Source organism: Sorex araneus, chromosome 8 (genome assembly GCF_027595985.1).
Source record: "Sorex araneus isolate mSorAra2 chromosome 8, mSorAra2.pri, whole genome shotgun sequence".
Taxonomy (NCBI): Eukaryota; Metazoa; Chordata; class Mammalia; order Eulipotyphla; family Soricidae; genus Sorex; species Sorex araneus.
The window spans coordinates 63,735,328-63,758,908 of NC_073309.1; the positions used below are offsets into that span (position 1 = coordinate 63,735,328).

The window sequence follows — 23,581 nt, forward strand, 5'->3', positions numbered from 1 at the left end:
CCTGTGTTTTCAAATCAAAACTTTATGGATGTTTATCTTAGTATAAATATAAAAGCACAGAGGCTTTCTTTTCATCTTCAATTTTCAGGATAGCCTAATTCTAACTGAACATTCATATGGAATATAAGCAAAGATTCCTTGATCTTAACTGTTGTTTCCTAACCAGACCCAGGCTCCACCATACACCTGCCCTGGAAAACCACGGTCTGTGACAGTCCAGTGTCCTGGAATGGCAAATACCGTTAGGCGGTAACGGGAAGAAAGCATACAAAGTCACTGGCAATCAATATGCTCCCAGGTGAGCAGATGTGGCGGGTCTTCCTGGTCACAGCTCCTTGTTTTCTACCAAGGACACTCACCCCATCCTCTCTTCTCCGTGCCATGTGAGTCACCACTGTGCTGATAAAGATTTATCTTCTACAGAGACACAGAAATGGACACCCTTTTCCATGAGGTTTGACTCTGCAATGAAAGTCCTAGGATGTGAGTGTAGCATGAACTCACTCCTTCCGCATCAGCAGACAGATGGATAGAGACATTCCAGTTTGTTTCCAGGCTTTTGTCTTTGGAGCATTTTTGGCATTTCCTTCAGGAAGCTGGAGGTGGTGACCTAAGTTTTCCTTATTTCTCTTTCCCACAGTCAGCCTTACCCAGAAATGACAACTACACTATTAGGTAAGGTTTATCTCCAGGTCCCAACTGTGTCCTGCTCACAGTCTGTGATACTTAAAAGCACAAATTCTGAATGCAACAATAGCACTAGACAGCCCAATCTACCAAAATACATCAATTTAATTCTCAATCAAGAGGACAATAGAAACACAATAAGAATTAATGCTGACCATAACTCTGTGATGTTTGCAAAGTGCCCTTGCCCTTATTTATAACTGAAAAAATTAATGAGCAGGGATGTTAAAATATTCACAAATTTTCAGATAAAGCAAATGTAAACTGCTCAGCTTACATTCTACAGATGCCTTTTCAATGAGGGCATTGCTCATGTTTTATTTATTCATTTATTTTGGTTTTGGAGCCACACCCTGCAATGATTAGGGGTCACTCCTGGCTCTGCACTCAGGAATTACCTCTGGCAAGGCTTGGAAACCATATGGGATGCCTGAGATCAAACCCCAGTAGGCTGTGTGCAATGCAAACATCCTACCCGCTCTACTATCTCTCCAACCCCTGATGCTCATATTTTAAAACTGAATTATTGCACTAAATTTTGTTTAAATTTTCTTGAAAATAACTTTAAACTTAGAACCATTACATTAACTTTTCAATGTGGTATTTAAAGATTAGCGGTTTTTCATCTCATACCCTTCAATGTAAACCTATTGAAGTTTCTCTTCCTGAAAAAAAAAGCCAAGTGGTTTTAAAATAAACCACACTTTTCACACCCTAGATTTAAATATCCTTATTTTAAGAACAACAGATATTTTCCCTTGACTGTGATCCTAAAAGGCTGCATAGTCAAACAGAATGTCTTAATAATTATTTTTAACAAATACTCTTCACAAAGGAATATTTAAAAAAATCAGTTTATTAATGTTTAAAAGTTGATAAAGCTATGTGCAAAATGATCCACGTCAGTCAGGAAAGAACCCATTAAATACTATTTTTTTTTTAAAAAAAAAAGGTAATTTCTCAGTTTAATTGCACCGAAAACCCTACGAAAGAGACAGAGATATAATTTTATTCTTTGTGACATTTACACACATCCTCAATTAACTATTAGATGAGTAGCTGTTCTGAAAAACTTCTGAAGTCTGTATCAGTTAAAGTAATGCTTTAGAGGGCACAAGTGGGTGGTATAAAATACACATTCAACGGGTGTTAACACAGGTTAGAAAAATCAAAAAAAGTCATCTCTGTTGAAACAAATACATTCAAAAATCATGAAAAATACTTTTAACAGAACAAAATACAACCATCCCACCGGCTGAAATGAACCACACAACACTCCGAAATAAACATCAACGAAAGTGCCAAAGACATATGCATTTGTTAGGTGAAGTCACTAAAAAACGTCTCGGTTTGTAGAAGACAATTCCAGCCCATTTTTTACTTTGCTTTTGTTGACTTTCCCCTAGGATACTAAGGTTTCTAGCTACCAACAGGTGTAGATCTTAGACTGTCTTACTCAGATTTCAACCACAAACGGTACTGTAACACGTTTCACTGTCAAGTGGGGGGTGGGACAGGGAGAGAAATCAAAGTGATTCCAGTAGGTCCCAAACACTAATGCAGCTCAGAGAAACTTTGGCCTTGGCAAATGAGGTTGCTTTACATCCCCAATCCATCTCTATCTTCTCCTAGTCTACCTACGTACTGAACACTTGATTTACCGAACCCAACCTCCCAGCGACACATGACTGATCGAGAAAAGGTCCACCCTACCGCCTCCAGCTCTGATGAAGGTCAGGGAGTTAAGATATAAAGTAAGAGAACTTTGAGGAGGGATGTGAGAGGCAAAAGAGGGTGGGCCACGGAGCACATACCTATGCTAGCATTGCATACCTATACACAGTTGGCTTGGAAACTAAAGTGAAAGAAAACACCTCCTCACAGCTCCAGAGAGCTTTCATACGGGGACAGAACTCTGGTCTCTGAGGAGCGGCCGAATGCACAACCCTTCAGGAGCTTGACAATGCTAGACCTTTGGCTCAGTGCAAAAATCAAAGCTCCAGGGAGGAGGAAACAGACTCCAGGCCAGGACCTGATCTCCACCCTTCCCAGGGCATTGTTCACCGGAACTCTCTCAAGCCACCAACACCCACGACCCCCAGGCCAGGCCTTCCACCAGCTCCCTCAGCTTGCAGGCAGCTGTGGAAACTTTGTTTCTCCATACACTGGTGGTCGGGGACCTCAGCAGCTTTCAATCTCAGGAAGATGAGTTGACGTTGCCAGAAGACATGATGGTTTCTGGGTTGTCCCCATCGTCCTTCTGCGGATGGGAGGAATTGTCTGACTTACTGCGGCTGAATTCCACGCCGGCGATGATGGGGCGCTTGAATTTGCCTGTGGAGTCCCCGCTGGGGCACTTGCAGCAGGACATGATGCGGGTGAACGCCCTGCGCATCTCCTTGTTGGTCAGCGTGTAAATGATGGGGTTGGTGGCCGAGTTGAGCACAGCCAACACCAGGAAGTACTCAGCTTTGAAAAGGATAGCACACGTCTTCACCTTGCAGCCCACGTCCAGCAGGAGCAGGATGAAAAGGGGCGCCCAGCAGGCGATGAAGACGCTCAGGACAATGATGACGGTCTTGAGCAGGGCCAGGGACTTCTCCGAGCTGCGGCTGGCCTTGGAAACGTTCTTGCGGAAGGTCAGGCGTCGGCTCCGAGTCCTGACCAGAGAGTAAATCCTGCAGTAGAGGATGACGATGGAGAGCAGGAGCAGCGTGAAGACGGTGGTGCAGAAGAGGATATAGTGCTTGTGGTAGAGGGGCAGCACGGTGGAGCAGCTGGGCAGCGCCCCGATGCAGTTCCAGCCCATGATGGGCAGGCCACCCAGGATGAGGGAGATGACCCAGCAGGCGCTGATGAGCAGGAAGGAGCGGAAGCTGTTGCTGCCGTTGTGCAGTTTCATCTTGAGCATGGTGATGTAGCGCTCGATGGCGATGGCCAGGAGGCTGAAGACAGAGGCGGACAGCGCCACGAACATGCTCCCTTCCCGCAGGAACCACTGGGCCGGGGTGAGCTTGTACGTGGTGGCCCCGGACAGGAGCAGGTTGGCGATGTAGGCCACTCCCGCCAAGAGGTCTGAGAGGGCCAGGTTGCCGATGAAGTAGTACATGGGCCGGTGGAACTTCTTGGTTTTCCAGATGGTCAGCAGGACGAAGATGTTCTCCAGGATGATGAAGCAGCAGATGAGGATGAACACCACCGAGGTCCGCTTGATGCCGTTCTCCTTGTCTGCGCTGGTGCTCAGCTTCCCCGTGTAGTTGTAATGCCGGACGATGATGTCGTAGTTGACGTAGTCCGAGACGGTGCTGCGGAGGGCCTTGACCAGCGGGATGCTGGTGGACCCCATTGCGCTGCTCGGGATCCCCGGGAACGCGCGAAGGGCGCTTCTGCCGAGAGAGCGCTAGGGGGCGCCGCGGAGGAAGGCGTCGCTGGCCGCCGGGCCGGTGCGGGGGACGGATCCAGGCTTATTGTGTCGCTTTTCCGCCGGGGAACCGCAGCCTGAAGCCAATACAAAGGGGGGAAGAGTTAGGGAAGGAGCCGCGGCATCCCGGCCCGGTTCACTCCAGCCAAAACAGTGCTCCAGCTCTGCTGTCCCTCGCTTAAGGACCCCCGGGACAGCGCGGGGGGCGGGGGTGGGGAGGAGGTTAAGAACAAAATTGTTCACGTCTCCTGTCTCGAGGGAGTCCCGGGGGAGCGGGAGCAAGAACTTCACCGAACTGGAAAAAAAGCCCCAGTGGGTTCAGCGTATTCCCCCCGCCCGGGGTCAGGCCCACCCCGCGGGAAACTGAGAGCCCGGCGAGGCGCACTCGGTCCCCGTGGCATCCTCCAGCCCCGCGCCCCACGCGGGGTGTGTCCCGCCGACGGAGAGGACCCGGCACCCCCACCGCACCCCTGCAGCCTCCCCGCGTCCCCGACGGCCTTACGGGTCACTCACGGGCCAGAGCCAGCCCTCGGCGCGCTCTATTAATAGCGCCCGGCAGGTGCGCTCGGGGTTCGAGGGCGCAGCTCGCCATGGGCAGCCGGGGCCGCCCCGGCCGTGCGGTAAACAGGAAAGATCGGTGAGGCCACCGCCTCGCCCCTGTCGCCCGCACCCCCCAGCCCCGCACGCCGGGGCAGGAGCTCTGCAAGACCCTTCACGGCGGGCGTTCGTTGCGATACGTCCCGGCAGTCGCGTCCACTCTCCGGTGGCTTAAAAAAGCCCTTTTGGAGTGACTTGGGCACAGCGATCCCCAAACACACCAAAAGGAGAAGTTGTGCGCCGCCGACGGTCACTGCGCGCCCGCTCCAGAACCCCCCGGCCTGCGGGCACCGTCTCAGTGACCGCCCGCTCTCCCCCACCCCGCAGCACGGTGCCCCTCTCGGGTCACTGCGGTTGGGGGGGGGGCGGCACGGGATGGGTCCGGGAGAGCAGGCAGGACCTCCCAGTTGCGTGCACGTTTCGGAGCAACGCGGACGCGCGGTCCCCAACGCCCCGAGACCCCCCGCCGACCTCCTCGGCCAGCAGACTGGAAACTGCACCCACCTTGCAGACCCTCAGTCTCTAGGGTTTCCCCCGAAACAAGCGTCCTCCCTTCCTCGGCTCCGACCACCCGCTGCTGCCACCGCGTCCCCTCTACCGGGGGAGGTGGGGGGACTCGAGCCGGGGCCCAACTTCACCAAGCCCCCGCAAGGAGCCAGCGCGTCTGGCGGGACTCGGGAGCCCCAGGAGGTCGCCCGCTTCCAGCGGCACCCGGGACCGATGCTCCCCCGGGTTTCTGCGGTCCCCAGGCTCCGTCTCGGCGCTCAGAACCCCGGCGGCTAGCCCGCCTGCCGTCCCCCGCCGCCTTACCTCGGTCCGGCGGGCCCGAGCGGCGTGGGCAGCGCTCCGGGGCCGCGCGGCGCGCTCCGCATCTTGCGGCTGCCCCGCGGGCGGCGCGCTCCGAACTTTCCTCTGGGCGGGGACCCTCCCTCCTTGGCCGCGCACGCCAATGACCGGCCGCTGGCCGCAGCCCGCGAACGAGGTCGCCCAGGGCGCAGCCCACAGACTGGGCGGCACTTGAGGAGGAGACGGGGAGGGGTTAAGGCCGCAACCCCCACGCCCCCCGCCGGCGGCGCGGCCCCCGCCCCCGGATCTCCAGCTGAGACGTATGTCCAGGAACGATCTGGGGCAGAAGAAAAAAAGAAAAAGAAAAAGGGAGAAAAAAAAAAAAAAAGGAGCCCAGTGCCCTCCTCCCTCCGGACCCCGACAGCCGGGGGCGGAGCCGGCCCGCGTGGACGCGGTATAAATCACGGCCGCCGCCTCCCGTTACTCCGGCGGCGCAGGGGCTCCCGCGCTTTGTTAGCGGGGGGGGCGGGGGCTTTGGAAACTTTCCCACGCGTCGCGGGGGCCAGCTCACGGCCCCAAGTTTCGAGGCGCGCCGGCCGCATCCCCGGGGGTGCAGGTGCGGAGAGAGTCGGAGGCCGGGACGGAGCGGGCGGGGCTGCTCGAAAGTTCTGGGGGCGGTGAGCAGCCTGGGGGGAGGGGAGGTCTGAAGCGCCTTCGCTCTACCCCCGACTCGCTTCTTCCTGCACCTCCGCCCCACCTGCACGACCCGCACACGCAAACGCACAAGCACACGCACTCGCGCTCACAGCGCTCCGGGGCGGTGAAGCTCGGGGCGGGCTGGGGTGGAGGTGGGGGGTGGCCCAGGCGCTGCCCCGCGCACGACGAAGGAGGCCAGCACCCCGTGGGGCTTCCCCGGCCTCGGCCTGCGCGGTCAGGCGGAGTGTCCCAGATTGGGTCTCCGAGGAGGGGGTCAGCGGCGGCGCGCTGATGGGTCCTAAGAAACCTAGTTGGCGCTGCAACTCGCAAAGTGGCAGGGCCGACCCCTAAACCAGGCGTGCCCGCAAGGGAGAGTCCTTCCTTTCTACCAGGGAGGCAACTCAGAGACACCCCCCCCACCCAGCCCACGCGCGCGCGCGCGCGCACACCTACCCGCCCCCCCCCAACACACACACAGACAGCTTACACTGACCCAGTCTCTACTTTCCCTAAGATGCCACTTCAAAAGGTACGGCTGCCAGGAGGCGGTGGTCAGCCTGCCCCAGGGCCACTGGCCTGCCCTAGGGCCACTGAAAAGGTTTCCATAGAGTACCCAGTCTCGCTGACTTCTCATCTGGACAGAACTTCTTGATTTTGCAGTTTCAATTGACAAAGACACACCCTGTACCTGAATGACTCAAAAAGAGATGAAATAAATAACCGACCCCTGGCTAGCTTCAGGGATTTCATGAGAGAGGGAAACAAAACAAAACAAAACAAAACCTCAAATGACGGTTAAATTCACAGGTGCATGAAAAACCCCACATCACATCCCACACATACCCAAGAATTCAGCAAGAATTTGTGTTAGGTAGACATTGACATTGACATAGACATTGACAGCCTGAGTGTAGACTCCAGACGTGAGCGGCTTCGAGGACTTCCTTCCCTTGAAAGGGCAGATAGGTCTAGGTCGGGACCACCAAGAACAGTGTTAAGTGAGGACGCGAATCTTGGGGTCCTTTTTAAAGGGAAAGAGAGGAAAGTAAATTGCACATCGAGACTATCTCCGGCTTGTGATGGCTGCTCTCACTGAGCACCTCTGATCCGGACAGAAAATTTTGTTGGTCATTTTATTGATGAGGAAAATGTCAATCCCTAGTTTAAATCACTTAGCCCAGCAGGTCTTCTCGCTCAAATGCTTCCAGTCAATAAATCGTTTTAGGAATTCACATGCATCTTCCTGAAGGGAAGTTAGCCTGCAGACCTAAAGTTTAAAGATTTGCACCAACTCTTTGATCTTCTATGCTTGCAAAATATATGCAATGAGATGCTAATGAGTGCCCCTTTGGAATCACACATCTCCTTGATTTAAGGGCAGTGGTGGGGGCTCCTGAGCAACTTTGGTGGTGGTAACTTTGTGCAGTAACTGTCAAAACCATAAGTGCCAAGCCTGCTGTAGTACCTGTGGCTTCTTGTCCTAAGGCTGTGAAGGTTGAAAGCAAAGCATCATGATGCTCTGGTTCTGATAAAATTGAAAGAAAGAAACAAAGGAACTCTGGGGATGGGCAGGGCTGAGCAAGGCAAGGAAGCTTAAGTCAACTGCCTGGGAAGGTGAAAACTCTTTCCCTTTCATAGTTTTTTTAACAAGGGGGATGGGTGAGCACTTTGCATTGGGTTTACAGAACCAAGATGGTGAGCCAGAGGGGGTGGGGAAGAGCAGGATGTTTGAAGATTGTCCTTTGCATATCCTAGCCGCATATCCTGGGCCCATTAGCAACATTCCATACCAGGAATTTTTCTTTGAGGACTTTTCTAATCTCACCCTAGCCCGTCTCCCTCCTATGCCTATGTTGCTGTTTCAATACTGTTGCCAACATGTTACTTAAATTATAGTCAAAATTAAAAATAGAATCACTTTCTGCCTGCAAAAGACATCAAAGTAGATTAATGCTTTTTCTATCGTAAGTTTTTTTGGGCTGAAATGCTTTATTAAATTTTTAACTTTCTAAAAGATGACTTTTAGATTTAAAATTTAGTGGACGGTACAGACATTCCCCATAGATTCCAGCCTCCACCTCCCAGACACTTGAATAGGCTCCTGCAGGATGGTCACTGCTTTCCTCCTCCATACAATCACTATAACTTAATGACTGCAGTGGAAGTGCTCAGGGCTTACTCCTGGCTCTGTGTTCAAGAATCACTCCTGACAGGGCTCAGGAGACTATTTGGAGTCCCAGTGCTGGAATACAGCCCTACCCACTATGCTATCCCTCTGATCTGAAACTTAACTCTTTTGTTTGCTTTGGACCACACCCAGCGCTGCTCAGAGTTACTCCTGGTTCTGTGTTCAGGGATCACTCTTGGGGGTCGGGGTGGGGGGGCATGTGGGATGCCAGGGATCAAACTCCAGTCAGCCATATGCACCATATGCAAAGTAAGCACCTTACTGACTTTACTATCTTTCCAGACCCTTGAGGGTTCAATGTGGAAGCAGCACACTTTTTATTTATCTGTTTATTTATTTATTTATAGGTCGCACCTGGCAATGTACAGGGGTTACTCCTGGCTCTGCACTCAGGAATTACTCCTGGAAGTGCTCGGGGGACCATATGGGATGCTGGGAATCAAACCTGGGTCGGCCGCGTGCAAGGCAAATGCCCTATCCGCTGTGCTATCGCTCCAGCCCTGAAGCAGCACACTTTGAAAGCCACGGATTTCCTGACAGTAAGTGCATTTAAAGTGGACTTCAAGGTACACTAATTCATTAGTATTAAAGAACTAATACTAATGTTTTAATATTTTGAATGTTTTTGAAACTCTCCTTTATTTACCACATCTAATGCAAGGCTGTACCTCAAGTATTTGAGCTCCAGATTCTAAAGGATTACATATGTTTATCCATTTAATTGTAACAGCGATCCTACAAGTTAGACATTGGAGGGACTCAGTTTTACAAACAAGTTCATTGAGTCCCGATCATATTAAGCAACATGGTTAGCATGGACTATAATATAGACAAAGTGGGACTCCCACGCAGGACTCCAAAATACCTTAGAACATATCCACTAGGGTCAACTGTGGCAAAAATTACAAAGGAGAAGTCAGTTCATTGCTTCTTTTGGTTCTTTGGTTGGGGAGGTGGGGGAGGGTGTCCATACCCCACGGCATTTTGGTTAGGCCTCCTGGATTGCTCTCAGTAATGCCAGGGATCCAAGCCAGGGATGCCACATGCAAAGCATGCTCTCTTCTTTGAGCCATCACCCCATGCAACAGTCCATTTCTTGTGAATACAGTTAGTGAGAACAATATTCAATATTGAGCTGCTCCATTTTTAATTTAAGAAAATGTTCATTTTCCTTCCCTCTGTTTCCTCTTCCTCTGTTATGAAGGATGTTGTTGCTGCCCTTGCCAGAGACTGTGTACTGACCTGGCTATAAAGCCGGCACACTATTTTTTTAATTAATTAAAGAATTTTTAATTAAAGAACCATGATTTACATGTTAATTTAGCTGTGATGCTCGCTGGGTGCTGTGCATCAGACTGAGGTGCTCTCATACTTATCTGTGGTCTCTATCAGGGCTAGCACTACTTTCACTGTGGTGTTCACACAAGATCACGGTCTTAGGTGAGGCACATGAGTGATGACTGTGGGTGTCACTGTGGTGTGCTCTCTGTGAGCATGTGATCTCTGGGGTTGCATTTCCTGGCCATGGGACTTGGACATCTTTTTAATTACCTCATTGGGCATTGAACCCTGGTTGTAATGTTTACCACCTTGTGTGAGCAAAAATTGCAAGCCGGGTTGACAGGTCAGGATTAACGTTGTTCTTTTTTTGCTTAATTTTTGTTTTGTTTGTTTGTTTTTGCCTGTTGGGTCATACCGAGCAATTCTCAGGGATTACTCCTGGCTCTGTACTGAGGAATTATTTCTGGCAATGCTCAGGGAACCATATGGGATGCTGGGAATCGAACCCAGGTCAGCTGCGTGCAAGGCAAATACCCTGCCTCCTGAACAATTGCTTCAGCCCCAGGAATAATGAATTTAATTAATTTGTTTGTTTATTTATTTATTGGAGGGGCTAGGGGCCACACTCAGCAGTACCCAGAGACTATTTCTAGCTCTGTGCTCAGCAGTGACCCCTGATAGTATGTGGGGAACCCTATGTGGCACTGGGGATCAAACCAGATGGGGCTGCAAAATGGAAAAAAGGCAAATGCCTTATCCCCTGAGCATCTCTCCAGTCTCTGTCCCAATGTTTTAAAGAACTTGAAATATTCTCAGATAATCACTTGGTGGTACTCATCCTTAGAATGCAACTATGGGATGGTGATGACCGTTCTGTCAAAGCCAGAAAATAGGCAAAGTTATTGACAGCAAAAGCTTCCCTGACAATTCCACGTTTTAAGTTCTCACCCCTGTGTTTTTCCATTACTTCAGGAGCAACCCCAAAATTCATCTCTAAGCTATTGTCCGCTTGCTACCCCAGATCCTTTTCTGCTGAAGCCAAGCTGAATGACATGACCATCTGATGCCCAATTCACACTGAGTTTCTTCTATTCCAAGTTTCATATTTCAAAGCAGCTTTTCCAACCATGCTGCAGCATCTCTCATGAAGAGTTGCCAGATAAAAGACCATACATTATTTGGGATATATGCCTTAAATCTAATTATCTGTTGTTAATCTGCAAGTCAGACCTAACTGGGTGAGCTGTATTCCCTTCCATGAATCTGGCAATCCTACTTCCTTTCTTACATGCTTCAATCACCTTCTAACTTTTTTCCCAGTACACAATCCCCCATAGAGATTCAACTTTTCCTTTACTTTATTTTTTAATATGCTACACACACACACACACACACACACACACACACACACACACACACACACACAGAGTTCTACACACACTGCACTATAGCACTTTAGCAGTGTTGTCCCATTGCTCATCGATTTGCTCGAGCGGGCCCAGTAACATCTCCATCGTGAGACTTGTTGTTACTGTTTTTGGCATATCAAATATGCCACGGGGAGCTTGCCAGACTCTGCCGTGTGGGCGGGACACTCTCTGTAGCTTGCCGGGCTCTCCGAGAGGGACAGAGGAATCAAACCTGGGTTGGCTGTGTGCAAGGCAAATGTCCTACTCGCTGTGCTATTGCTCCAGCATATACACATATATATTTAGTATACTACATATTTATGTATATATGTAATTCTCACATATATACACATATATGTATATGTGTATATATGTGAGGACAGCTAGCTTCCTACTTCCTGGAGAACACAGTACCTCATCTTGAAGTTCCAGTTTAATAGCTACTTTACCCAGGCTACCTCCTAGCCATAGCTTTGCTCCTTCCCAAGGCAGTTTTGCTATGACCCAGGCAGCTCGGTACTACATTTTTTGAGTGAGGTCTGTGGTTTCTTCTCCCCTACTCTGAACTCTTGACCTCTGGTGACAAACTTCAATGTAAAATTTTTTTGTAGGTTTTTTTTCTCTACACAAAAATTCTTGTCTGCCTCTCAGACCCAGTTCCAGCACTGTCTCTTCTCTCGTTGGCCAACAGTGAAAGGCATTGGCAGAGTATGATGGGGCTTTGGCCCCGCATAGGTGGGTCTAGCCTCCATGCTGCTAAGGGTTAAGAGGCTGTATGACTGTCAGGCAATTTTATTGAATTTCCTTGATCCTCAGTCCCTGATCTCTAAAATGTTTTAGAATGATATATCTCTCGGCCCTTGTGAGGATTCCGGAGCTTCAGATGCCTCCCTTAGAATACTGGAATGCTCCATGTTCCCTTTCAACATCGCTTTGTTGTGTGTCCATTCAGGTCCCTTTTTTACATTCAAATAAAAACTATTTTAAATGACAGGGCTGAAGCGATAGCACAGCGGGTAGGGTGTTTGCCTTGCAGGGTTCTATTCCCAGCATCCCATATAGTCCCCTGAGCACCGCCAGGAGTGATTCCTGAGTGCAGAGCCAGGAGTAACCCCTTCTACACTGCTAGGTGTGACCCAAAAAGCAAAAATAAATAAATAAATAAATAAATAAATAAAACCTATTTTAAATGAAATCAATACCTGCACAGCTAAAAACTCAAATAGTGCAAAACTTGCAAGGAAGAAGCTCAATCCTGAATCTGTCTCCTCCTCTAACCATCCCATCACTGCTTGAAGTCTCCCTCATACGTCTTCTGGAAGTGACTTGCAAATCCCTAAATCTGGAGATTTATACCTCCATTACTTGATTATCAATTTTAGGCAATATTTATATCCTTCATGTCATGTTAAGAGCATTAATTCACTTACTTTTTAAAAGGCATGCTTGTGTCATAAACTTTTGAAACCTTGCAGAGCTGATATTTTAGCTAGATATAGTTAGAAGTCATAAGTAATTTTTTTCTGTGAATTTTGAGGTGTTACTCCATTGTTTTTTAATTTCCTTTTTCTGTTTTTTGGGCCACACCTGGCAATTGGTTTATGCTTGGCTCTGTACTCAGGAATTACCCCTGCCAGTGCCCAGGGGCACATAAGGGATGCCAGCAATTGAACTTAGGCTGGCTGTGTGCAAGGCAAGTTGCTCTAGCCACTGTACTGTAGCTGTGGCCCCTGCTATTTCCCCTCCCTAGGGCTACTGAGAAGTCTAAGATGGGTTGGGGAATTCCTTTAAGTTGTTTTTTTTTTTTTTTGGAAGAGAGCATAAAATAAGGCCCCCATAACCATGCCACCAGACTCTGTGCCAGGGGTACCCCAGAGGGGGCCCTCCCTGCCCTAAAGGACCAGCTCCGGCAGACGACCTCCACTACCCCACCTCTGTCATGCCCCAGGCCGCTTTTCACACACTCGGGCCAAGCTTCACACATGAGTGAACATATTCCTGGACACATCATCATAAAAGGATATATATGTATAAATGTATATATATAGGCATATATATATGTCTCTTGGAGAGCCTGGCAAGCTACCGAGAGTATCCTGCCCACATGGAAGAGTCTGGCAAGCTCCCTGTGGCTTGGTATTCAATATGCCAAGTACAGTGACAATAACAGATCTCATTCCCCTGATCCTGAAAGAGCCTCCAATCATTGGGAAAAACGAGTAAGGAGAAGCTGCTAAAATCTCAGGGCTGGGATGGATGGAGACATTACTGGCGCCCATTCAAATAAATCAATGAACAACGGGATGACAGTGATACAGTGATTTTGGTGCAAGGAGAATAGAATAAATTTGTCCTATTCCTTCTGAGAGGGTTGGCTGGGCAGTGAGAGGGAATCTGGGAACATTACTGGAAGGAAGGTCACACTGGTGGTAAGTTTGGTACTGGAACATTGTAAAACAGAAACAATTCCACTGTGAACAACTTTATAAATCATGGTGTCTTATAATAATTAATTAATTAATTAATTAAAAATAAATAATGAAGTAAAATGGTTTGGGGAGTATAGCTTCAGGGTAGAACATTTGCCTTGCATGTGTGAGACCCTGAGTTTGACCCACGTGTCACCAAAAAGAAAAGTCTAAAACTATCCTATTTCCAAAACTTCACATACAACTACATTTTTCTTGATTGGATACTTCAAAATTGTTTTTCTTTTTTCCATAGTGTTCCAGAAATATACAGTAATATCTTAATATTCCAAGCTTTCTCTGGATATGCAATGGGATGTTTGTAATCTGGGAAATTATTATTATTGTTGTTGTTGTTGTTATTTAAGAGCTTGTTTGGAGGTTCTTGCAGGGGAGCACAGCTACTCATATATCCTCTAATGAAGACCTGTCAGTCTCTATCCTGGAAAGGCCGTCCTCTTCCACGGAGTGCGCAGGGAAACACCTGGAGCGGTGAGGGAGGAAGGGGACACCCGCCGAGCCAGCCAGATCAGCCGAATCAACCCTGCGATCAATGGAGTGACAGATATCGCAGCCAGGTAGCCCTCACATCTGATAGCACAGCGGGTAGGGAGTTTGCCTTGCACGTGGCCGATCTGGGTTCGATTCTTCCGTCCCTCTTGAAGAGTCCAGCAAGCTACTGAGAGTGTCCCACCCACAAGGCAGAGCCTGGCAAGCTTCCCGTGGCATATTTGATATGCCAAAACAGTAACAACAAGTCTCACAATGGAGACGTTACTGTTCGAGCAAATCGATGAGCAGCGGGACGATAGTGCTACAGTGTTATTAGTAGTAGAAGTAGTAGGAATAGTAGTAGTAATATTTGGACAATACCTAGCAGAGCTCAGGGCTTACTTCTGATTCTGCACTTAAAGATCAACCCAGGTAGGTTCTTGGGTCCACATGGGATACCAGGGATTGAACTCGGTTGGCTGTGTGCCAGACTATTTCTACGAAGTTTGTCATGAAAAACAATCCTCTCTCCCCTGCTACCACTTTTACCTTTCCCGGGTTTTCCTTTGAATATTCACATCCATATTTTGTTTTGTTTGCAAGCAAGAACCAAATATTTTATTAATTCATTCTTTTGCATTTGGGGCACTCCTCAGTGACATACTTGACGTAGTCCCTAACATCCCTAGGACACAACTGTGACCAACCACTTCTGAGGTTTCTCTCCCATCCATTTAGTTCATGGTCGCCTCCCCATGACCTTGGTTGTTTGTTATAAATCTTCATGGGTTGACTTGCTGGGCATAGTTCAGCATTAGAGCACTTGTCCTTCCCATGTGAGCACTTGTCCTTCCTGTGTGAGGTCCAGGGCCAATTCCTGCCATTGCATGGTTACCTAGGCACCAGCAGGTAAGCTTGGAGAGCAGGGGTGGGAAGGGGTGGAGGTGAGAACCTCTGGGTGTGGTTCTCCAACCAAACCAGAAAAAAAAAAGTGGGTTGATTTAGCACAAAACTTGCCAAGTTTTCATCTACAAATGACAGGCTAAACACAGTTGAATGCAAGCCTGAGAGAGATCCTTGACACTTGTGCAGGGCTCTGAGGGTGGGGCTGTCTTCACACCTCTCAGCCAAGCAGTGTAAGTCCATTGAGGTCCAAGCCTTCCTCAGCCACAGTGCTGGAGCGGTGCTCTGGCTCGGCCACATCCTACATGGGCCTGAGCCATTACAGAAGGTGGGGGGAGTCGTGTTCTCTAAAGATTTGCTTATGTTGACTTGTAAATTCCTTCCCAATTTTAGATACTTGTTAAGATATCTAAATTTTAGATATTTTATTTAATATCTAAACATTTAGATATTTTTATATCTAAATATTTGGATATATATTTAAATATTTATATTAAATATAATGTAAATATTTGATATTTATATTGAATGTTAATATATCCAGTATATAAATATAATGAATTATGTTATAATTTATTATAATAAATATAATAAATTTTTATGTTAAAAAAATACAGACTGCTTTGAGGACTCTGGGAGATGACTCAGGGGTCAGGAGTATATGCTTTGCCTGAGCAAGTACCTGACTTAGATGATCGAGTCTCATCCTAAATTGGTGTGGTCCTGGTGTGTTCCCGGAGCCATGGAACCCTCAGCCTGCTTGACAAAGTCTGGCCACACGTGTTCCTCGGGCCTGAACACTGAACACTGCTTGGGAGGCCCTTGCTCAAAATAAATGAATAAATAGGGGCTGAAGCGATAGCACAGTGGGTAGGGCGTTTACCTTGCACGCGGCCAACCCAGGTTCGATTCCCAGCATCCTATATGGTCCCCTGAGCACTGCCAGGGGTAATTCCTGAGTGCAGAGCCAGGAGTAACCCCTGAGTGTTGCTGGGTGTGAGCCAAAAAGCAAATAAAGAAATAAATAAATAAATAAAACAAATAATTAAATAAACAAATAAATTAAAATTGTTCTTCAAATTTAGTCTTAAACACCCTCTGCCCTGCCTCCCAGACACAGTTCTTTATCTTCCAAATATACAGACTACGTTTAATGTTTACACTATCATGGCGATGCAGATTTTACTCACAGTTCAGCCAAGTATATACTAGTTTGTCTGAATCTATGTCTGTATGTACACAAACATTCTTTATTTTCTTTAAATCCAAATATTCTTTTTTCCTTATTCTAGGTGAACGTGAGAGTTTGGAGGTTTTCCTATGACAAAGAGCAATTTTCAGGAACCAAAGGGGGGTCCAAGAACTCAAGTCCTTTCAGCCTAATTGTGACTCTCCAGGTCCCAAAGGGTGAGGCTCTGTTTCCCGGCACAGCCCTTGCACTTCAGAGGTCTGCAGCAAGCCCAGTCTGTCACCTGCACTCTCTCCAGCTGTCTCTGCAGCACTCTGAGCCTCTTCTCTGAGGGTCTGAAGGAGGCGTTACTACGTAGGCTCTAGTGATGAAATGACTGGTCATTGACAACTGAACTCAACTTCCTCGCAGACCCTCTTGCACCCTTCCCGATATCTGGGAGTAAGAACTGGAAGCCCCAGCCCTCTAATCACATTGATTTTCCTGGAAACCAGACCTCATCCCAAGGTGCTGCAAAGTCTCTTCATTAACATAATAGAAGACTGCCTTCCCACTTTCAACACTTGGAATTCCAAGGTCTGGGGAGCTGTGAGCCAGGAACTATGGATAAAAACCAAGGATGTGTGAAAAACAGACTTCAGACCAAAGATGAGTGCACTTCTTCTCAATTATAATTTCAAACTTGACTTCCAATGTACTCACTACTGATTTATCCTCCCTCTCTTAGGGCAAACGTGAGAAAACGCAAAATATTTATAGGCCACTCTGGTCTGTACCTAATTTTTATCTGATCTTTATGGAGTAGAGGGACTTCTTTGATTGCTATTTGGAGCCTCATTTGCCAGGTCATCTTTTTTTTACTGTTTTGTCTTCACTTTTCTCTTTTTTGCTCTTTTTTGTTTTTTTGCCCCACCTGGTGATGCTCAGGGCCTATTCCTGGCTATGCACTCAGGATCACTTCTGGTGGTGCTCAGTGGACCATAGGGGATGCTGGGGATTGAACACAGATTGGCCGCATGCATGGTAAGAGCCCTACCCACTGTATTATCTCTCTGGCACCAATTTGTCTTCCTTTTGGTGGACTGCTGTATTGCTTCCAGAATTTCCTGAGTAAAAGTGTTTGAAAGAAAAGTTCTTTGAGGAGTTGAATATATGCAAACGTCTTTGTCCTAACTCTTAATTCATTTCATTCTTTAAGTAAAATTTCTACATTGCATCATATCATCTACAACTACAAAGTCTATCTACATTGCATTATATCTTTCTTTTTACTTCCTTCTCCTGTTCCCCTTTGAAAATTTTATTTGAAGTTTGTTGTTTGCTTGGATCTACACATTTTGGTGAGTGTGAGTGTGAGTGTGTGTGTGTGTGTGTGTGTGTGTGTGTGGTGGTGGTGGTGGTGGTGGTGGTGGTGGTGGTGGTGGTGGGGCATGGACCTGGCTCCATTCAGCTGGTGGTTATGGGGTCAGGTCTTCCTTAATGTGCTATTTAGATGATAACCCCCCTCTCCAAGCCCCTGGTTTTACTGTGATGTTTGCATAACCAAATGCTCATAGTCATTTTATTCCCATCTCTACTAAAATCTTCTGTTCTGAGGGAGAAAACAGTTACTCTGACTGAACAGGACTGAAGAAGCTATCAATGAGGTATGATAAGGAGGTGATGATAAGCCTAGTTTTTCCTCAAGCACTAAAACAGATTTTCTGTTTTTGTATCAATTTTATTTATTTTTATATATATTTTTTGCTTTTTGGGTCACACCCAGCGATGCACAGGGGTCACTCCTGGCTCTGCACTCAGGAATTACCCCTGGCCATGCTCAGGGAACCACATGGGATGCTGGGAATCAAACCTGGGTTGGCTGCGTGCAAGGCAAACACCCTACCCTCTGTGCTATCACTCCAGCCCTTTCATATTAATTTTAGACCTCAAATGTCAAACTTTTAAATGCCAAAAAAAAAAAATCCTGACTTGTGAGACTTCTTGGCTTCTAGGAATTCATGTTGCTTCTGGGATTTCCCCACTGCAGATTCCATCTTCTTTCTGGACTAAGTAAATTTACATCCATCTCTCTGCCTTTCAGTTTCCAAAATTTTGTTGCATCAATCTCTTTTCTTTCTCTTTGTTGATGCAAAGAAAAAAAATCCCTTTCTAGAATGCCAGTGACATTTGAGAGTTGGAAGAAGTGAAAGTGTTTAAATTATCTTCTCAGAACAGAGGTCATTTCTGTTTTTTTTTTCTTTTTTAATAAACCCACACAGTCTACTATTACTGTTCTCTGGTGCTTGCCCTTTCTCAGGACTAAACTCACATCACTCTGTGACCAATGGGTCATGGATCCCTCATGAATACCCACTCCGGGGAACCTGCCTTGCATTGACGCTGTGAGTTACTTCTCTCTTCTGTAGAGAGAGAGCACCATGAAGCATTTAAACATATCACTATCTCCTGATATGCAGATTGCTTTATGTGGGTTTCTTACATGGGGCCTTGCTTGAGGGCTACATCTCGCTGCATGTTCAGGAGTCTCTCCTGGCAGGAATCTGGGGCCCTGGGCTGCGGGAGATCAAACCAGGGCTCCTCTTGTGTAGCACATGCTTCAGCCCTCTGAGCTCCCTCCAGACCTTTTCCCAACACTTTCGACTGGCTTCTCTTCCATAATAGCTTAAATGACCTTGCTCCAATGTCAGGAAATAATTATACAACCTGTACTCTTAACAAGCATTAGGTATATAATAAATCTGTACCCTCAACTACTCAACAAATGGGACAGCATATATAGCCCATTTCACAGATGAAAACATTGAGACACAGAAAACTTAAGTGCAGCATTTTGAGCCAAGGTATAAGGCTCAAGTAGCACACACAAGTAATCTAGTATGTGTAAGGCTTAAGGCCTTGAATTGGGTTGCTGATACCCTGCCCAGCACTCAGCATCACCAGATACGTCTTCTAAAGAAACAGATAAAGCCCAGCTTCGGGGCTGGAGCAATAGTTCAGCAGGTAAAGCATTTGCCTTGTACACGGCCAACCAGGTTGGATCGCTGGTATTCAATACTGTTCCCCTAGCCTTCCAGTAGTGATTCCTGAGTGCAAAGCCAGGAGTGACCCCTGCGCACCCCCCAGGTGTGACCCCAAGATGAAAAATACAACCCCACTTTTCCCTCACTGTACATATTGCTTATTCAAATACTTTACTTTTATAATACATCTTTTTTTTGCCTCCTTCTAGGTCTTTATCACGCACCAGCAGATAACCTAAACTGGACATCTCTGGCCCTAAGACCCTAATCTCCTAAGTGCCAAATTTCCAGGCATCAATTTAAAACCTTTATTTGAATTTTGGGACTACACCCAGTTGTGCTCAGGGATCACTTCTGTTAGTGCTCCGAAGATTATTTGTGGTGCTAGGGATCAAACTTGGGTTGGCCATGACCAAGGGAAGCACTCTAACCTGTTGTACCATCTCTATGGCCCCTAGAACCTTTATTTGAAGGGCCTGAAAGATAGTACAAAGGGAAGAATGCATACTCTGCATGCGGGAGGCTCAGGTTTGCTCTTCCGGAATGCATGGTCCAGAGTACCAGTGAGAGAGCAGGAGGTCCCCTCAAGTACCACTGGATATAGTACCACAAACTGAAAGCACAAGGAAAATCTTCTCTTGGGGCTATTCCTAGCTTTGTGCTCAGGGGTTGCTCTTGGTAGTATTCAGGGGCCTGTGTGGTACTTGGGTTTAAACCCAGGCCTCCTTCACGCATAACAAGCACTCTAGCCCATTGTGCTATTTTTCCAGTCCTTTTGTGAAGTGAGTGGGGGTCACACCCAGAGGTGCCCAGGGTTTCCTCATGGCTCTGTGTTTGGAGCTTAGAGCAAAGCCCAGAAGACCATACGGGGTCCTGTGGATTGAAGCCAGATCAGCTCTGTGTAATGCAAGTGCCCTTCTCTCTTTGGCCCTTTTAAGCTTGGCTGCTACTGAAATAAAAGCTTCATCAAATATTTTTACTTTTTCTTCTAATACTTTCTTGGATATTGTTTTGCAGACATCTGATGGCCTATGTCTACATTCCAGACTGCTAAATGCTAACTACATTCCAGACTGAACTGGATGCATAAAAAAGAGTCTTAAAACTGCTAAGGGGGCTGGAGCGATAGCACAGTGGGTAGGGCATTTGCCTTGCACGTGGCCGACCTGGGTTTGATTCCCAGCATCCCATATCGTCCTCTGAGCACTGCCAGGAGTAATTCCTGAGTGCAAAGCCAGGAGTAACTCCTGTGTATCGCCGGGTGTGACCCCAAAAAAAGCAAAAAAAAAAAAAAAACACGTGGTAAGACATACAGGGTGTACACTTCAGTCTCACAACTGGAGCTGGAAGTCAGAAGGTGTCACAAAGCACTTGAATCAAGTTCACAGTTTTAAACGTATTTGTTCCTCTCAATAAGTAAACAGAGTTTGTTTTTCTTGGTTTGTAGGCCAGGGAAAGCTACTAAGAAAAAAATGTGAGTTGCCCAGAGTTGTAAAGAAGATCTAGGGAGAAGCGAGTTGGGAAATTAGAGACTCCTGACTCTTTGTTGGTGTTGAAATATAGTTCAAATCTTAAAAATGATGATGGGGCAGAGCAAGGAAGAAATGAAAGGAGGGAGAGAGGAATACTCCAATATTTGTTATTTACCAATGTCTGGTCTTCCTACTGAATTAAATACTATAAGTGTTATCTATCCTCTTCACTGAAGGATGGCTCTAGCTACTGGTATAGTGCCTGGCCATAGGTGTGTGTGTAATAATACTGACAAACATGTGAATGAATAAACTACATATTTCTCCACTCACTCTGAATTAGGTTGAATGTCAAACAACACCATAAATGAGCGCTTTTTTTTTAAAATTTATTTATTTTTAATTAGAGAATCACCGTGAGGGTACAGTTACAGATTTATACACTTTTGTGCTTATACTTCCCTCATACAAAGTTCGGGAACCCATCCCTTCACCAGTGCCCATTCTCCACCACCCGTAAACCCAGCGTCCCTCCCACCCTCCCCAATCCCATCTCCCCCCCACCCCACCCTGCCACTGTGGCAAGGCATTCCCTTCTGTTCTCTCTCTCTAATTAGCTGTTGTGGTTTGCAATAAAGGTGTTGAGTGGCCGCTGTGCTCAGTCTCTAGCCCTCATTCAGCCCGCAACTCCCTTCCCCCACATGGCCTTCGACTACAATGTAGTTGGTGATCGCTTCTCTGAGTTGACCTTTCCCCGGAACGTGAGGCCAGCCTCGAAGCCATGGAGTCAACCTCCTGGTACTTATTTCTACAGTTCTTGGGTGTTAGTCTCCCACTCTGTTATTCTATATACCATAGATGAGTGCAATCTTTCTATGTCTGTCTCTCTCTTTCTGACTCATTTCACTCAGCATGAAACTTTTCATGCCCATCCACTTAACTACAAAATTCTTGACCTCCTTTTTTCTAACAGCTGCATAGTATTCCATTGTATAGATGTACCAAAGTTTCCTCAACCAGTCATCCGTTCTGGGGCATTCGGGTTTTTTCCAGATTCTGGCTATTGTAAACAGTGTTGCGATGAACATACATGTGCAGATGTTGTTTCGATTGTACTTTTTTGCCTCTCTGGGATATATTCCCAGCAGTGGTATTGCTGGGTCAAATGGGAATTCAATATCTAATTTTTTGAGAGTCGTCCAAATTGTTTTCCAGAAGGGCTGAACCAGTCGACATTCCCACCTGCAGTGAAGAAGGGTCCCTTTCTCCCCACATCCTCTCCAACAGCGGTTGCTTTTGTTCTTTTGGATGTGTGCTAGTCTCTGTGGTGTGAGGTGGTATCTCATGGTTGTTTTGATCTGCATCTCTCTGATGATTAGTGATGCAGAGCACTTTTTCATGTGCCTTTTGGCCATTCGTATTTCTTCCTTGGTAAAGTTTCTGTTCATTTCTTTGCCCCATTTTTTGATGGGGTTGGATGTTTTCTTCTTGTAGAGTTCAACCAGTGCTTTATATACCATTGATATCAACCCCTTATCTGATGGGTATTGTGTAAATATCCTTTCCCATTCTGTGGATAGTCTTTGGATTCTGGTCAATGTATCTCTTGCGGTGCAGAAGCTTTTTAGTTTAATGTAGTCCCATTTGTTGATCTCTGTTTTTACTAGGTTGCTTAGTTCCGTGTCACCTTTGAAGATACCTTTATCTTCAATATCGTGGAGGGTTTCGCCGACCTTGTCTTCAATGTACCTTATGGTTTGTGGTCTAATGTTGAGGTCTTTAATCCATTTTGATCTGACTTTTGTGCATGGTGTCAGGTCAAGGTCTAAACCCATTTTTTTGCATGTGGTTGTCCAGTTGTGCCAGCACCATTTGTTAAAGAGGCTTTCCTTGCTCCACTTCACATCTCTTGCTCCCTTATCAAAGATTAGATGATCATACATTTGGGGTTGCGTATATTTTGTTTCAATCTCTAGTTTCAAAAGCAGTAATCAAGCCACATGGAAGAATCTTAAATGCATGTAACTGCATGAAAGGAAAAGTTAATCGGAAAAGATAATTAACATACTGAACAATTACATTTATTTTGGAAAAAAAAAACTTTAGTGATAGCCAAAAGATCAGTGGCTGTCAGAGTTTAGGGGATGGAATGAATAGAGAACAGATTTGAGGGACTGGAGCGATAGCACAGTGGGTAGGGCATTTACTTTGCACTTGGCCAACCTGGATTCAATTCCTCCATTCCTCTCGGAGAGCCCGGCAAGCTACCAAGAGTATCCTGCCCATATGGCAGAATCTGGCAAGCTACCCATGGTGGCGTATTTGATATGCCAAAAACAGTAACAAGTCTCACAATGGACACATTACTGGTTCCCACTTGAGCAAATCAATGAACAATGGGATGACAGTGCTACAGTGCTACAGATTTGCGAGGAGGTGAAATTATTCTTCATGAAACTATAATTATAGATACTTGTATCATGCATTTTTCCAAACCCACAGAATGTACAGCACTAAAAGTTAACCCACAAGTAAACTATGAATTTGGGGTATTATGATGTACTTATGTATAATCATCAGTGATAAAAATTTAACACTGTAGTGAAAATGTTGATAAATGGAAGAAGCTATGTATGTCAGAATTGGGATTTTATAGGAAATCTTTATAACTTACACTCAATTTTTCTATGAATTAAAAAAATTGTCTAAATATAAAATCTACTGTATCACTGTCACTGTCACTACCATCCCATTGATCATCAATCTGCTCGAGTGGGCCCAGTAACGTCTTCATTCGTCTCAGCCTTGAGATTTTAGCAGCCTCTTTTTACTCATCCTTCCCAACAGTGCTGCATTAGAGGGAGGCTCTTCAGGGTCAAAGGAATGAGACCCATCATTGTTACTGTTTTTGGCATATGAATACACCCCTTTCAACCCATCAGGAGTGATCCCTGAGTACAGAGCCAGAA

General features: G+C 46.6%; 1 protein-coding gene across 1 annotated transcript; it reads right to left on the bottom strand.

The window, feature by feature from the left end:
• Positions 1-1,525: 1,525 nt before the first annotated feature.
• S1PR1 (sphingosine-1-phosphate receptor 1) lies at positions 1,526-5,704 on the bottom strand. The gene is made up of 2 exons (XM_004614659.2): positions 5,516-5,704; positions 1,526-4,185 (listed from the first exon to the last, which is right to left on the bottom strand). The coding sequence occupies exon 2, from the start codon at positions 4,031-4,033 to the stop codon at positions 2,885-2,887; it is 1,149 nt and encodes a 382-aa protein (XP_004614716.1). The 5' UTR covers positions 4,034-4,185; positions 5,516-5,704; the 3' UTR covers positions 1,526-2,884.
• Positions 5,705-23,581: the final 17,877 nt, after the last annotated feature.